The 17,509-nt window shown below is 38.2% G+C and overlaps 1 protein-coding gene across 3 annotated transcripts in view; it reads right to left on the bottom strand.

The window, feature by feature from the left end:
• Window positions 1-5,458: 5,458 nt before the first annotated feature.
• LOC106882243 (extracellular tyrosine-protein kinase PKDCC) overlaps window positions 5,459-17,509 on the bottom strand; it is a 30,812-nt gene continuing 18,761 nt past the window's right edge. Inside the window, exons 4-7 of one of the 3 annotated variants that reach the window (XM_014932851.2) lie at window positions 14,695-14,903; window positions 13,228-13,478; window positions 10,274-10,450; window positions 5,459-8,520 (exon numbers count right to left, since the gene is read on the bottom strand). In XM_014932851.2, the coding sequence (XP_014788337.1) occupies window positions 8,438-8,520; window positions 10,274-10,450; window positions 13,228-13,478; window positions 14,695-14,903 (720 nt within the window). In that variant the 3' untranslated portion in view covers window positions 5,459-8,437. Of the gene's footprint in view, window positions 8,521-10,273; window positions 10,451-11,280; window positions 11,393-13,227; window positions 13,479-14,694; window positions 14,904-17,509 lie in introns of those variants that run through there. The other 2 variants (XR_008265602.1, XR_008265603.1) reach the window with 2 other exon arrangements.

Here is a 17,509-nt window from a genome sequence, read left to right on the forward strand (position 1 = left end):
GATTTGACTGAGGACTGGTGAACCAGATGGCTGCACCATGCTCCAATCTGGTGGATGAATTACTATGAAACAGTTCAATGAAATGAGATTAGAAACAACATTTCTCTACTTTTCTACCTGGAGTAGGTACAAGACAATCTTGCATTCAAATTAAATGTGGAAAATTTGTTGAAGATATAACTGGCTTCCCTGTGCAAGAAACCCTATTTGTGGATATGTCTTAATACTAAGTTTTAATTTTTTTTTTTCCTTATTATAAAAGAAGGCTCTTTTGTAATAAGCCGTCTTGAAATATTTATTCCTGAATGGTGATGATATTCCAATAAATTATTTTGTAAATAACTGTTCACAGCATCTGAACATACTAAAGACCAAGATCACAGTGGCTGGAATGTAGTTGAAGAAATATTTGTTAGAAATCATATATAAAACTTAACACAAAAGAAATATCCATATATTATGGAAAATGAATTGTGTGAGACTCGGGTTATTTATAAAGCGCATTCCAAAAGGACTGAATTTCCTGATGAGATTCTGAAACAGATAGGAAAAACATTATACTACTGTGATATCTGTAAAAAGTCATTCTCTAAAAAAAGTAACCTAACAAGACATGAACGTATTCATACAGGAGAAAAGCCATATCATTGTGATATCTGTGGTAAATCATTCTCTCAAAATAGTGTCTTAACTACTCACATACGTATTCATACAGGAGAGAAGCCATATCATTGTGATATCTGTGGTAAATCATTCTCTGAAAGTGGTAACTTAACTACTCATAAACACATTCATACAGAAGAGAAACTATATCACTGTGATATCTGTGGTAAATCTTTCTCTACGGTTAGTAATCTAGCTATTCACAAACATATTCATACAGAAGAGAAATCATATCACTGTGATATATATAGTAAGTCATTCTCTGAAAGTAGTAAAGTAACTACTCGTAAGCATATTCATGCAGGAGAGAAACCATATCACTGTGATATCTGTGGTAAATCTTTCTCTACATCATTTCTGTCAACTTCACATAAACGTATTCATACAGGAGAGAAGCCATATCACTGCGATATCTGTGGCAAATCATTCTCCATAGGTAGTAACTTAACTATTCATAAACGTATTCATACAGGAGAGAAACCATATCACTGTGATATCTGTGGTAAATCATTCTCTCAAAGTAGTGTCTTAACCACTCACATACGTATTCATACAGGGGAGAGGCCATATCACTGTGACATTTGTGGAAAATCGTTCTCTGTAACATGCAGCTTAACTAAACACATACGAATTCACACCGGAGAGAGGCCATATCACTGTGATATCTGTGGTAAATCATTCTCCATAGATAGTCATTTAACAACTCACAAACGTATTCATACAGGAGAGAAACCATATCTTTGCGATATCTGTGGTAAAACATTCTCTCGAAGAAGTTACTTGAATTCTCACAAATGTATTCATGCAAGCAATAAACCATTTCTTTGTGATATCTGTGATATTTCATTCTCTCAAAAGGGCGAGTTAACTTCTCACAAACATACTCACACAGGAGATAAACCATATCGCTGCGATATCTGTGATAAGTCATTTTCTGGGAAAGGTGGTTTAACTCGACATAAACTCATCCATATGGAAGAGAAGCAGTGCTAAATTTTTCTCACAGAATCCATTTTTCACACAGAACAGTAGGTACAATGCATTGATACATTTCATCTGAAAGAAATACTTATGATACCAAAATGCCTGAGAAAGACTTTGGTTTTATGATACAAATTCTGTTTTAAAGTGAGTTGAATTAAAACCTATCAAAATCTCCAAACACCATCTTAATACTGACAAAGTTATTTTACCAAATTCTTTCTTATTTTCAAAATTAATTAAAACGAAGGCTATGTATTTCAACAGAAATATGGTAACAAAAGGGTTAACAACAGGATGTATTCTCAAAGGAGAGATGATATAATGGTATAATAACTCTTCAATTCTATTCTATAGAACTGCAAATGAATCTACATTGGTGAGATTAACTTCCTAATATTTTTAATAAGAACATTTATTCAGAATATTCATATATATTACATTTTAGAAATTTCTAGAGAGAAGAAAAATTACCACTGATTTATTTGATATTGTCAGCAGAAACTGAGAAATGTATTTGTCCTAAATTAAAAATTACATCACTGTACAACTTGTTTTAAATAAAATACACAAACCATACAAAAAATATTTCATTGTACTGTAATATAATATATATATGAGATCTTATGTGTTCTAAATCTTGTATTCATTCATTCTTTCATATATTTTATGTATATTCTGATCTGAAATTTATAGTATATATATATATATATATATATATATATATGTTACAGGGTTTGCTCCTCAAATTGGACATTACCAATTCAATCTTGTCAATATCTGCCTCCTTTATGGTATTATATTGCTTCTAGCTGTTGATATTAATATATATATATATATATATATATATATATATATATATTTTACAGGCTTCTTTCAATTCCTGACTATCAAATCTCACAAAGCTTTGGTTGCCCCAGGGTTATAGTAGGAGACATTTCTTAAGGTTCTGTACAGCCATTCAATGCTTTGTGTGAGTGAATTTGGTAGACAAAAACTGGAAGAATGATGTTAAGAGATGCTGCTAATGATACACACACACGCAGATATAGATAGATAGACTGGAATAGAGGGGGAGAGAAAAGGGAAAGAAGTATGCATGTACCAGCTTTTGAATCCATCACCACCATCTTGAATACAAAGCTCTCTCAAGCCCCATCGTTACTACATTTCCTAAAACACTCCCCTTCCTGTAAACCAGGTGGACCTCTTGTGCATTTAACGAGCCATAACAAATCATGCAGGGCCTGTGTAAATAGTGCGGTGTTTTAAGTGTGAATCACACGCCAGGGGGTACTAAACACTCCCCTCAAAAAAAAAAAAAATCCGATTAAGAACGGGTGTGAAAATATAGAGAGAAGAGAAATATACTTGTGTGTGCGTGTGTCAGTTATACTGTGTGTGTGAAAGTGTGGATGGATGTAATGTGTTGTATGTGGATAGGTTTTAGTATGTGGCTGTGTGTGTGTGCACGCTGGATTAAGAATGGATAATTAATAAACTATTGCATATTGCACATATATATAGCTACAAACATTATATATATATATATATATATACAGTGTCCCAGGATGGTCACAGTCTAATGACTAAAACAAGTAAAAGATATACATACATGTACATGTGTGTGTATATATATATATATTATATACATGCACATTACTGACATGTTCATGCATAAACACACACATGTAAACATATATGTATATTTTTATCTTCATACATTTATCTATGCGTGCATAGACACACACACATACATACACACACAAACAGAAGCAGACAGACATATTTTTTTATGTAAACTATAAACAATCATGCTCACACACACACATACACATGTAAACAGTATATGTGCATGTATAGGCACATATACACACACACACACATATGTAATTTACTTATTGCGTAAGCGTATACAAATACATATAAGTGAAGTGTACATATGTATGTTTGTGTGTGTGTATTTAGTTGTGTGTTTGTGTGTGTGTATGTGAACAGAGGTTTTCAAAATGTTAAATGCTTTGTAATACAATTCCTCCAACTTCTGAAATAGTAATCAAGGTCAAAAGAGAATTGTCACACAAGACTGGTTCAATTCCCATCAGTTCTCATCACCACCCCCATCCCATAACATCTTACTGTAGAATGTTCTTTATTATATTCTTTCTGCTCTTACCACCACCACCACCATTGCCACCGCCCCCAACTATTACTGTTTAGAAGCATTTGTAAAAAGAGGAGAGAAAGAAGGTTGGAGGTACGAGGTGAGGGAAGAGGAGAAAGATGAGGGTGGTTGCCAGGCATGGCTGTGTGGTAAGAAGTTTGCTTCCCAATCACATGATCTCAGATTCAGTCCTATTGCATGGCACCTTGGGTAAATGTCTTCCACTATAGCATCGGGCCAACTAAAGCTCTGTGAGTGGACTTGGGAGACGGAAACTGAACGAAGCCCATCATACATACATATATACAGACAGAAAACTCATCAAGCCAAGCAAAATTGCAGACACTGGTATGCAAAAACACCCATTACACTCTCAAGAGTGGTTGGTGTTAGGAAGGGCATCTAGCCGTAGAAAAACCATGCCATTTCAGACTGGAGTCTGATACCGCCTTCCAGCTTACCAGCCTGGACAACGGACATTGAATGATGATGAGATCATCATCATCATCATCATCGTTTAACGTCCGCTTTCCATGCTAGCATGGGTTGGACGATTTGATTGAGGACTGGTGAAACCGGATGGCAACACCAGGCTCCAATCTAATTTGGCAGAGTTTCTACAGCTGGATGCCCTTCCTAACACCAACCACTCAGAGAGTGTAGTGGGTGCTTTTACGTGTCACCCGCACGAAAACGGCCACGCTCGAAATGGTGTCTTTTATGTGCCACCCGCACAAGAGCCAGTCCAGGGGCACTGGCAATGATCTCGCTCGAAAACCCTACAAAGGCCAGTCAGGCGGTACTGGCAATGGTCACGCTCAAGATGGTACATCTTATGTGCCACCTGCACAAGAGCCAGTCCAGGGGCACTGGCAACGATCTCACTTGGCTTGCCGGGTCTTCTCACGCACAGCACATTTCCAAAGGTCTCGGTCAGTAGTCATCGCCTCGGTGAGGCCCATATATATATATATATGTATATATGCACAAATGTAATTTTTTCCCAAAAGCTACAAGATATTATTCAGGCACTCACCTAGGAGTCCACTACATCTTCTAGCAGACACAGCTTTAAGTTCCTAAGATAATCATTTATTTCTTTGTTATCTCTCTTTCTTAAATATATAGTCATAAATGACAAGGATGGTATGACGAAAATTTATTTAACAATAATAAAATTCAAATATAACAAATTGTTTCGTAACTTAAATCATGTAAAGATAATTTATATTACTATGTTTAATAAATTACTTACAATGCGAAATGTAAAAAAATCTTGTAATACAGAAATTAAGCTACATCCACACTTATATATATATATATATGTGTGTGTATATATATATGTATGTATGTCTGCATGTGTGTGTTTTTATGGGCAATTATACATTTACCATTAAACATTACCTCACGGGTTATTCAATATATTGAAATGAAATATCAACTATATTTTCATAAGAACTAAGTTAACTCTGAGGTTGAGTTTCACAGTGTCTGGCTTCATGTAGAAGTGTGACAGAATCAGCACATGGTGAAACGTTGAAGCCACTATCAAGTTTTTCCTTGTAAAAATACACACACACACACACTGATATATAGATATAAGAAACACCATAAACAAAAGACAAAAAAAAATAATAAGACAGCCAGAAGAAGATTTAATATATTTTTAATGACATTTAATTCTGATATGACAGACAAGAGTCCAGTTTGGACAAAATGGACAGAATTCAGGTTTAAAAGACAAAAAAATAGAAATATTGAGAAAAAAAAACAAAAACTATAATATAATAATAATAATGATTGTTTCTGATATAGGCACAAGGCCTGAAGTTTCAGAGAGAGAGAGAGAGTGAGTGTGTGTGTGAGTAAGGGTCGGGTTGTCAATTACAATGACCTCAGTACTTGAGTAGTACTTTATTTTAATCAATGCTGAAATGATGAAAGAAGGCAGAGCTGACCTTGGTACGATTTGAACTCGGCATGTAAAGAACTAGAAGTAGTACTTCAAAAGCATTTAGTCTGTCTGGAGTATAATAATTATAACAATTTCAAATTCTGGCAACGAGGCCAGCAATTTCGGTTGGTGTGGGGGTGGGGTGGAGGGTGGCACAAGGCCTTAAATGCTTGGGAGAGGTGGGGCGCTAGTTGATTACATTGATCCTCAGTATTTGACTGGTATTATATTTAATCGACCCTGAAAGGATGAAAGGCAAAGCCTACCTCAGTGGAATTTGAGCTCAGAATGTAGAGATGGATAAAATGCTGCTAAGCACAAAGGCCAGCTATTTTGAGGGGAGGGGATAAGCTGATTACATTGACTAGTACTTTATTTTATCAACCCAGTAAAGCAAAGCTGACCTCTGCAGGATTTGAACTCAGAACATAAAGAGCAGCAAAGCCGTTTTCTAATGCTCTAATGTTTCTGCCAGCTTACTGCAGAAACATTATTATTATTAATTACCATTAATGATGATAATAATAATGGTTTCAGATTTTGGCACAAAGCCAGCAATTTCAGGAAGCAGATAAATCGCTTACATCGATCCCAGTACTCAACTGGTACTTATTTCATCGATCCCGAAAAGATGACAAAGTCAACTTCAGCAGAATTTGAACTCAGAATGTGAGGATGGATGAAATGGCACCAAGTATTTTGCCTGATGTGTTAACGATTCTGCCAGCTTGACACCTAAATAATGATAATAATAATTCTTTCTACTAAAGGCATAAGGCCTGAAATTTGAAGGTGGTTGGGGACTAGTTGATTACGTCGACCCCAGTGTTTCACTGGTACTTAATTTATCGACCCTGAAAGGACAAAAGGCAAAGTCAACCTTGGTGGAATTTGAACTCAAAATGTAGCAATGGGCGAAATACCACTAAGCATTTCGTCCAGCGTTCTAACAATTCTGCCAACTCGCTGCTTTAATAATAATAATAATGATGATGATGATGATGATGATGATCACAACATTTTTTTGTCACAACTCTGGAAGATCCGTCACTTGTACTCATATATTTCTTTTATTCTCTTTGTTCTCAACAGATTTGCTCGCATGTAATATTAAAATGCAATACCAAACACACACACGCACAACACACATACATAGTCTTTATATGTGTCTGGGTACACATTTTATAGATATATACATATATATATATGCTTACGTATATGATGTGTGTGTTTGTACAAAAACATAGGATTGTCGGGGAGTATGAGGTGTTTGCGTGTGGTGTTTGTGCATGTGTGTATGTGTGTGTGTGTGTGATGTGATGTAGTGTTTCCATGCAAGTATTTGGTAACTAGGGTCGCAAAAGCCATATTTTTAACTGATGCAAGCTAGAGGAACACTTGCCATCATAGCATATTCTAAAATTACTTCACACATTCTCAGTGGTGTTTGCTGCTAATATAACTGTTGATAAGTACAGTGTTCTCAATATAAGGATGGCTGCATGCAAACTTATGGGCTGTCTCAAGCTTTTGGCACGAGGGCAGCAAGTTTGGGGAAGAGGTACGTCTTTCGTCGATCTTGAAAAGATGAACGGTAAAGTCGACTTTGGCAGAATTTGAACTTGGAACATAAAAACAGACGAAATGCCACTAAGCATATCGCCTGGCACACTGATGATTCTGTGGCGAGCTGGCAGAAACGTTAGCACACCGGGCGAAATGCTTAGCGGTATTTCGTCTACCGCTACATTCTGAGTTCAAATTCCACCGAGGTCGACTTTGCCTTTCATCCTTTCGGGGTCGATTAAATAAGTACCAGTTACGCACTGGGGTCGATATAATCGACTTAATCCGTTTGTCTGTCCTTGTTTGTCCCCTCTGTGTGTAGCCCCTTGTGGGTAGTAAAGAAATAACACTGATGATTCTGTCAGCCTACTTACTTAAATATTGGTTTCAAATTTTGGCACAAAGCCTGCAAATTTGGGAGAGGGGGTAAGTTGATTATATCAACTCCAGCCCTCAAATGGTACTTATTTTATTGACCCCAAAAGAATGAAAGTCAAAGCTGACCTCAGAGGAATTTCAACTTAAAATGTAAAGACAAAATGCTGCTAAGCATTTTTTCCCGGCGTGCTAATGATTCTGCCACCTTGGCTGTTGTGTATATTGTGCTCAGGTAAACCTAGAGTGAACAAAGCTTTCCAGCCATGACTGTCTAGTGGGTTTTCTTAATTGCATCATCTAACCAATGTGCTTTTGTTGGAGGATAGTGAGGGTCTTATTTGAGGTAAACGTAACAGTTATTTCTAGCAGGTTGAGTGAAATTATAAAGCCTACCCAGTTAAACCACGGACTCAATCAATGTGAAAATGAATGTGTGTATGCACATGTATGCATGTGTGTGTGTGTGTGTGTGTGTAGGAGTATATATGTTTATGTCCAGAAACAAAATTCCAGAACAGCCACATGTTTTACCACATGTTTTAAGTAAATCACAGACAAAGCAATTAGATGTGGAAAGCCTTCCTTTTAAATTTTTTTTTTTTCTGATATATTATTTACAAAATTGGAAAGCGGAGGGAATTGAGATTTTTCAAATGTTCGTTCATCCCCCATTGTCAGAGGACATTTTCGACATCATTTAAGTGTAATGAACTGAAAGGACTGATAATGTCTCAGGAGGGACGCATGTATAAATTTGTACCAGCATTTCGCACCGGGATGCTCATGTTATTCTTTAAATGGACGATTTTCCGACCTGAAAACAACAAAATATTGAAAATGAAGGATGAAACAAATTTACAAAATAAAACGAACTGGCATAGGTGCAAGTGTGGCTGTGTGGTAAGAGGTTTTATTTCCAAACTTACATGGTCCTGGATTCAGTTCCACTGCATGGCACCTTAGGCAAGTGTCTCCTACTATAACCCCGGGTTGACCAGGGCCGAGTAAATAAATTTGGTAGATGGAAACTGAAGAAGCCAGTCATACGTGTGTGTGTGTGGCTTTGTATTTGGCTCCCACCACCACCGCTTGACAACCAGTGCTGGTTTGTTTATGTCCCCATAACTTGATGGTTTAGCAAAAAAAAAAAATGGATTGATAGATTAAGTATTAGACTTAATCTAAAAAATTTTGTACTGGGGTCAATTTGTTTGATTAAGCTCTCCAAGTCAGTGCCCCAGCATGGCCTGGCCACAGCCTTATCAGTGAAACAAGCAGAGGATTAACACTTTTTATACAATTCCTAATAATATTCAATCATAAAAATATAATGAGATCTTTTTTTAAAATAGAAATATTAATATTTCTAAATATCTCTAAATGGCAGCGGTACTGGATATTAATAGTTATCGCCAAGCCAACATAGCAGTCCAAAATATAGGATGAATGCTGCCGTGGATTAGCTCCAAGAGGCCATCACCTCTAGCTAGCTATGTGACACACGAACTTGTGTCCATTATAACCTTCAAGCAGGGAACACAGGTTCGTGTGTCACATAGCTAGCTAGAGGCGATGGCCTCTTGGAGCTAATCAATAGCAGCATTCTTCCTATTTTTCTGGACTGCCATGTTAGCCTGGCGATAACTATTAATATTTTTTAAAATACTGATTGGCTAAAGGGAGCAGGGTTCACCCGAATAAAAGCAGAATCAAAGGGGTCTATAAAGAGAAAATAGTTGAGAAACACTGACATAGAACATTTGTGGAACACTCAATGAACGAAGTTCTCAACTGATTGAGTTTTGCAAGAAAGACAACTAAGAGGGTGATGCACTCTGTGAGTGAAGCTGTAGAGAATATCACCAAGAAAGCTGAGGGTGTCTTAGCATCCCTCAGTAAGACCATTGCTATCTATTTAAAGCTGTATATGGCTATAGTACATCCACACTTAAGAGTTTACATCAACAGTCTGGAACATGTATCTTACTCAGCATAATCTCCTGGAAATTGTTCAGAAGTGTGCAACCAAACGATTACCTGCAGTCAGGCTTCTACCAAACACTGAATGTCTTGTTTCCCTGGATATGAACACAAAGCTCCAATGTCTGGCAACTGACTTGATAGACACACACAATATTATCCACCGTCTTTTGAACAAAAACCTTGGACACCTTTTTGAATTCCATATGTCTAACACTTGTGGACATGCTTACAAAATCAAGAAGCAAACACAGCACCCATGACTTTCAGAAACATTTTTTTACACTCAGAATTACTGAAGCATGGAATAAACTACCCAGATCAGTAGTTAACTCTCAGGACACTACATCCTTCAAAACTTCCGCGCTTCCTGAAATTCACCAACAGTATACCTGATGTCCGCCCCAACTTTTTTTTTTAAATGACTCATTCACGGTTCACTTCCTGTGCATATTCTATAAACTGTTCATGCGCTTTTGTTTAGTTTTTCTGATTAATTGTAGTGCACTTGAGCAATAAGTTCATAATTATCTTGTTTTGCTCAACAGCTGATTTTAACTGGCATAAAAAAACATGTAAAAACTCACCTGTCCACGTAGTTTCTTGTGTCATGACAAATCCGAAACACTCTGGATCCCTTTCACAGATATCTTCAGCCTCTTTCTGATCAAACACAGTAAAAGTGCAACTCGTTCCGGATATAGAAGCTCGACATCTGTAATCGTATTTACCGGGCAAATCACTTTCAAGATATTCTTTGTATTCTACATAAAACAACAAAACATCTAAATACAAGTTAATGACAGAGTTTTTATGTAGTTGCTCAAACCAACAAGACATAGCAGCTAAATTTTCCTTATATTACACCCTTAGTGAGAGACCCCCTTCAGTCATGACTGACCATGGTATTGCACCTAGAATGTTACCCTCCCAGGCACAAGTCCGGGCAAGGTTGTTTTATGGGAGACCAGCACTCGCCCATGCATACCGGCCTCCCCTCTCCATGCCACCAAGGGAAAGGCAAAGGGGGCCCCGATACAGCTTGGCACCAGTGACGTCGCAACTCATTCTACAGCTGAGTGAACTGGAGCAACGTGAAATAAAGTGTCTTGCTCAAGAACACAACACGCAGCCCGGTCCGGGATTCAAACTCACAACCTTGCGATCGTAAGCTCGACGCTCTAACCACTGAGCCATGCGCCTTCACATTACCCCCTAGTGTCTTACAAAATAGGACAACACAGTTCTAAATTCTCTGCACAGGATGGCCATTGCTGGAAAGTCTGTTATCATATGTCTACTTAACCAAGACCGACCTGGTGTTAAACAACAATCATAGCAAAAACACCAAAATTATCATAACAGTTTGAAATAACCAATCACAAATACACTACATAAGATGAACCAATGAGAAAGAAGCTACTTGGAGTGCTAGAAATAGCAGTCACGTATTTTTCGTGTGTTACTTCTGTCTAGAAAAGAGAAAACTACAGCAGATAATGTGGTTCCTACATTGGAATGTAAAAGAAAAATGAAGACAGAAATTTCTTTCAGTTCTTTATTTAAGAGACGAGGAATTATGTACATTATTTACATTATTTACATTTGATGGATATTTGTCCTCATCTTGTTTGTTGTATATGGCGTAGTGGTTAACAGCATGGGCTGCTAACCCCAAGATTCCGAGTTCGATTCCAGGCAGTGACCTGAATAATAGTAATAATAATAATATTAATAGTAATAACATCGAAAAATACCTTAGGAATGAGAACCCAGGTTCGAAATTTCCCCAAGACACCTGATGAAGGCTGGAGGGTATATCAGCTGAAACATTGTGTTAACAACAAACAAAATGAGGACAAATATCCATCAAATGTAAATAATGTAAATAAGGAATTTCTTTGATTATAAGTTTAAAGCAGGAGTTTTCAAACTGTGGTCCGCAAGGACAAGACCGGGGGCCCGTGAACAGCAAATACTTTTTATGGGCAATTTGATTTTATATATGTTTTTTAATCGAAATTTTTTAATTGACAATAAACCTATTTGTTAAATACTGTTAAATAAATAAATGTAAAAATATATGTTATTTTAAGCAAATATTTATGTACAAATTTCATAAGCGTTTATAAGGGGGTAAAGCCTGAAATATAAGGGGGTCCGCAAGTCAAAAAGTTTGAAAACCCCTGGTCTAAAGGGTAAAGAGGCAAAAGAGGGTCAAACGAATACCTGGAGTCAGGCATCTACCATACATTGAATGTCTTGTTTCCCTGGATATGAACACAAAGCTCCGATGTCTGGTAACTGACTTGGTAGACACCCACAATATTATCGACCATCATATAGATGGCGTTAGGAAGGGCATCCAGCTGTAGAAACTCTGCCAAATTAGATTGGAGCCTGGTGTTGCCATCCGGTTTCACCAGTCCTCAGTCAAATCGTCCAACCCATGCTAGCATGGAAAGCGGACGTTAAACGATGATGATGATGATGATGATATAGACTCACAAGGGCCGGTTTCCTGATTTCCCCGTCTATATATTTCCCACCTGGACGGGACGCCAGTCCGTCACAGGATTACTCATTTTCTTCCAGCTGAGTGGACTGGAGCAACGTGTAATGAAGTATTTTTTTCTCAAGAACACAATGCAACATGGGGATTATAGGTCTGTTTGATGAGCATTGACTTAATAATAAGTGACGACAACAACAACACAACATAGATATTTTGCCTAAGATAATATAGTACTAGATACACTTAGCCCGAGAAAAAAAGTGATGGGATGGCCATAACTGGAACACCTTTGATCACAGGCCTACTCAAAGAGGGTTAATTTGGGGTTAAGCAAAATACAATCCTTAACAAAAAGAGACCTTCGTCCATTTTAGGCGCAGGCATAGCTATGTGGTTAAGAAGCTTGCTTCGAAACCATGTGGTTCTGGGTTCAATCCCACTGCATAGCACCCCAGGTGAGTGTCTTCAACTTTAGTCATGGACTAGCCAATGCCTTGTAAGTGAATTTGGTAGATGGAAAGTGTGTGATGAGACCTTTGTGCTTGAGAAGATCCATCAAGCCATGGGAAATCGTAGCCATGGTAGATACTGATGCCATGCAACTGGTACATAAAAGCACCCATGACACTCTCAGAGTGGTTGGCATATTAGGAAGGGCATCCAGCTGTAGAAACCTTCCAAATCAGACTGGAGTCTGGTGCAGCCCCTCAGCTTGCCAGCTCTGGTCAAATAGTCCAACCCATGCCACTATGGACAATAGATGTTAAATAAAGATGATGATGATATATATATATATATATATATATTTGACTTGGTTTTTGTGTCTTTCCCTCACCTACTACTTTAGAACCAATGTTGGTTTGTTTGTATTCCAGTAACTTAGTGGTTTAGCAAAAGAGACCAATAGTAATTTTCAATATAATTACTGGGGTTGATTTGTTCAACTAAACTCTTCAGGGTGATGCCCCAGCATGACCGCAGCCCAATGACTGAAACAAGTAAAAGAAATCAAAGTGACATGCTCACCAGTCTTCACAGGTTCAGTCCTGTTCAGGTAATGGCCAGTTTTGTACAGGTGTACAGCCTTTTGCATCTGTTCTAGAAGTCTGTCGGCGTTCATGGTCAAGTTGGTAAAGCCAGAAACCACATCGTAAAGAATAGGATGGAGGGATGGTGGAGCACCATATGGAAGTCGAAAAATTATGAAATGGCGCCCAGCATTGAAGATATTTTTCTTTTCATTCAGTCCGACACAATGACCGTTCTGACAAGGGATTCTGAAAGGGGAACAAACAAAAGATGAACTAAAAATACACAAGGTGACACAGCAGATTTCGAGAAAATGTCTGGTGGTATTTGTCAGTAGTGGAGGCGCAATGGCCCAGTGGTTAGGGCAGTGGACTCCCGGTCATAGGATTGCGGTTCGATTCCCAGACCGGGCATTGTGAGTGTTTATTGAGCGAAAACACCTAAAGCTCCACGAGGCTCCAGCAGGGGATGGTGGCGAACCCTGCTGTACTCTTTCACCACAACTTTCTCTTGCTCTTTCTTCCTCTTTCTGTTGTGCCTGTATTTCAAAGGGGCCAGCCTTGTCACACTGTGTCACGCTGAATATTCCCGAGAACTACATTAAGGGTACACGTGTCTGTGGAGTGCTCAGCCACTTGGACGTTAATTTCACGAGCAGGCTGTTCCGTTGATCGGATCAACTGGAACAGCCTACAAGCACATCATAAGCGACAGAGTGCCAACAACAACATTTGTCAGTAATTAATAAGCACAAAACACTGATTTCAAATTCTGGCACAAGTCTAGCAGGTTTGATAGAAGGGGTCAAGTTGATTAAATTAACCCCAGTCTTCAACTGGTGTTTATTTTTATGAGCGCTAAAAGGATGAAAGGTGAAGTTGAACCTGGTGGAGTTTGAACTCAGAATGTACAGATGGAGGAAATGCCGCTGTGCATTTTGCCCAGCATGCTAACGATTCAGCCAGGTTGCCAACTTAGTAACTACAAAATATTCACTAAGTGGATTTGCAAGTTACATGGTAACCTCACTGGTCTAAATACTCTACTTATTTTATATACAAACTGGCCACATCTGGCCTCTCAAACACACCCTACAATGTCATTCTAAAAATAAACAATCACATCAGTGAAATCTTGAAGCTACAAAACAACACAGGATTAATTCAAAACAATGTTAACCTTTTACCATTTAAACCGGCCATACCTGGCCAAAAGTATTCTCTCACACCAACCCTACAATATCGTTTTAAAAATTAATAGCTACCTCATCAAAATCTCATAGCTACAAGATAATGCATGATTAGTTCAAAACGATGTAGATAAAAAAGCATTAATTTTGGCAGAATAATGCAAACACTAAAGGGTTAAATGAAGAAGCGTTACATTTGACAGAGTAATCTGAATGCAAAAGGGTTAAAGAATGAAAGTTCAAAGAAAGAAAAATGTTTTGAAAGTATCACTAACTTGGCATGGAATTCTGAAGGTGAGAAATGGAGATTGCAGTCGGCCTGTGTGGAACAGTGTGGGTCACCGATTCCAGTGTCATCGACATCGGTAAGCTTTAACATTCCATTGACAAGGACAAACTGTTGGTGTCGGAAGTCGTTCATGACTACGGGACCGTGAGGGGAGTGAGCGAAGAAATGAATCAGTGAAGTGAGGTCATATGAGATCTGTGTAGAGAGGAAATGGGTAAGACATCATGGAAGGAAGAAAACAGGAAAGTGCAATGGAAAGGTAAAATGTAACAAAGGGTTGATTGGTATGTAGGCAGGTAGGAAGGTTTGATGGTCACCATATACACATACCTTCAATCTGTCTTACAGTTAGAAAATTTGACCAAATATTAATAACAACATTAACAAATGTCTTTATATCAAAACACACACACATGCACTGTAATTTCTCATGTATAAGTTGTACCCCTAACTTGGTGTTCAATATTGGTTCAAAATTTTTTCCCTTCATATTCAAACTTGATATCAGCTTTACCTCATATATAAACTGCATCCTAAATTTTCCAGTTAAAATGTATGAGAAAACAAGGACAGGAAAACAAAACAAAAAAAGGAGAAATGGTACACAAATACAAATGCTGTGAAGAATGAGTATGACCAGTAACAGGAAGAACAAATAATAGCATGGATTAACCCATTTTATCAACCTTCTTTTATCTGAGGCCGAGCCCCAGCATGGCCACAGTCTAACGACTATGACTGAAATAAATAAAAGAGTAAAAGAATATATATATCCAGTGCCGCCAGACTGGCCCTCGTGCCAGTGACACATAAAAAGCACTCACTACACTCTCGGAGTGGTTGGCGTTAGGAAGAGCATCCAGCTGTAGAAACTCTGCCAGATCAGATTGGAGTCTGGTGTTGCCATCTGGTTCACCAGTCCCCAGTCAAATCATCCAACCCATGTTAGCATGGAAAGCAGATGTTAAATGATGATGATGATGATGATATATATATATATATATATATATATATATATATATATATATATATAATGCGAGAGAGTTAGGGGTTGAGGGTTCAACCCACTAAGGGATAGTATCTATCCAATATACTGCTGGGAGGGTACCCAATTATTGCTACACTAGTGTTATACCAAGTGCAATAAATGGGAGCGGGTAAAAGGGGGGGGTATATAACCAAAATACAGTGGACAAGAACAACATGCCGAGTACACCTCAGTATATCTTGCAGGACATCCCCCTTCTTTATGCTTGTACCTGATGTGACACAAACTGCACAGGGCTGATACAACACAATTTGATGCACAAAATCCTACCCATAACGCACAGATGCAGGATGGGTTGAAACGATTTTCGTACAGAATAAAGACTAGCGCTGAATATATCTTCTGTTTCCGTTTATATACAATATATAATAACCTTATAATATGCATCTCAAAGCTTCTCTTCGACTACCATATGTTATCATACAGCAGGATTACTTCTTTTACTAGATACACAGTGTATGAGTACATTTGGTAGATGGAAACTGAAAGAAGCCCATACCATATATATGTATGTGTTTGTGTTTTGAGGATTGTCATCTCCTAGCACTGCTTTATATACCAGTGTTGGTTTGTTTATGTTCCTGCAACTTAGCGGTTTAGCAAAAGAAAATGACAGAATAAGTATCAGGCTTACAAAAAAAATAAGTACTGGGGTTAATTTGCTCCCCTAAAATTCTTCAAGGTGGTGCCCCAGCATAGCCATAGTCTAATGAGTGAAATAAAGTAAGACAAAATATTTTATATATATGCGCATGTGTGGCTGTGTGGTAAGAAGCTTGCTTCCAAACCACATGGTTCCAGGTTTGGTCCCACTGTGTGACACCTTAGGCAAGTGTCTTCTACTATAGCCTTGGGAAAACAAAAGCTTTGTGAGTGGATTCGGTAGATGGAAACTTAAAGAAGCCTGTCATATGTGTGTGTGTGTGTGTGTGTATCTTTGTGCCTATATTTGTGCCCCTCACCTTCGCTTGACAACCAATGTTGGTGTGTTTACATCTCTTGTAACTTAGTGGTTTGGCAAAAGGGACCTACAAAATAAGTATTAGTGCTTTATGAAAAAAATGTCCTGGGGTCGATTTGTTCGCCTAAAAACCCTGAAGGCGGTGCACCAGCATGGCCACAGCCAAATGACTGAAACAAGTAAAAGAATATATATATATATATACACATCCAATACAGGAAGGCCTCCACACACAAGTGTATGTGTGTGTATCTGTGAGTGTGTGCGTGCACCAATGCTGTATGAGTGTATTACATATACATAGATATAGGGGTGGGAGTTTTTGTCTGGTTTAGAGTAGTGAAAGCCCCTAAAAACAAGTAAATAACATACAGCTTATTCCCCATTCTGCACCCTACCCTTCAACTGGTGTTTACAGAAGAGAGAATGACTAGCCCCAGTGGAGAGAGAAGAAATGGGCTCCCCATCCCGCAGCCCCCACCTCAATATTTTTTTATTTCATTTTGGCACTACCCTCTTACCCTTAACCCTATCATCTCTTCCTTCCCACTTCTGACAACCCCCTACACAAACACTTACATATGACTGTTGGGACAGATGGTGGAGGATGGTGATGGCAGTGGTGGTAATGACATGGTGGTGGTGGTGGTGGTGGTGGTGGTGATGAAAGAATGACGTTTTTATTGTTTTTGTTTTTTAGCTCAAAAATATAATTTATTTTGGCAAGTAAATTTATTTCACACTAAGCTTTCCTCTCCCTTGGAGCTTTTCTGGTGTTTTCACACACACACA

The sequence above is a fragment of the Octopus bimaculoides genome, chromosome 15, assembly GCF_001194135.2.
Source record: "Octopus bimaculoides isolate UCB-OBI-ISO-001 chromosome 15, ASM119413v2, whole genome shotgun sequence".
In the NCBI taxonomy this organism is placed as follows: domain Eukaryota; kingdom Metazoa; phylum Mollusca; class Cephalopoda; order Octopoda; family Octopodidae; genus Octopus; species Octopus bimaculoides.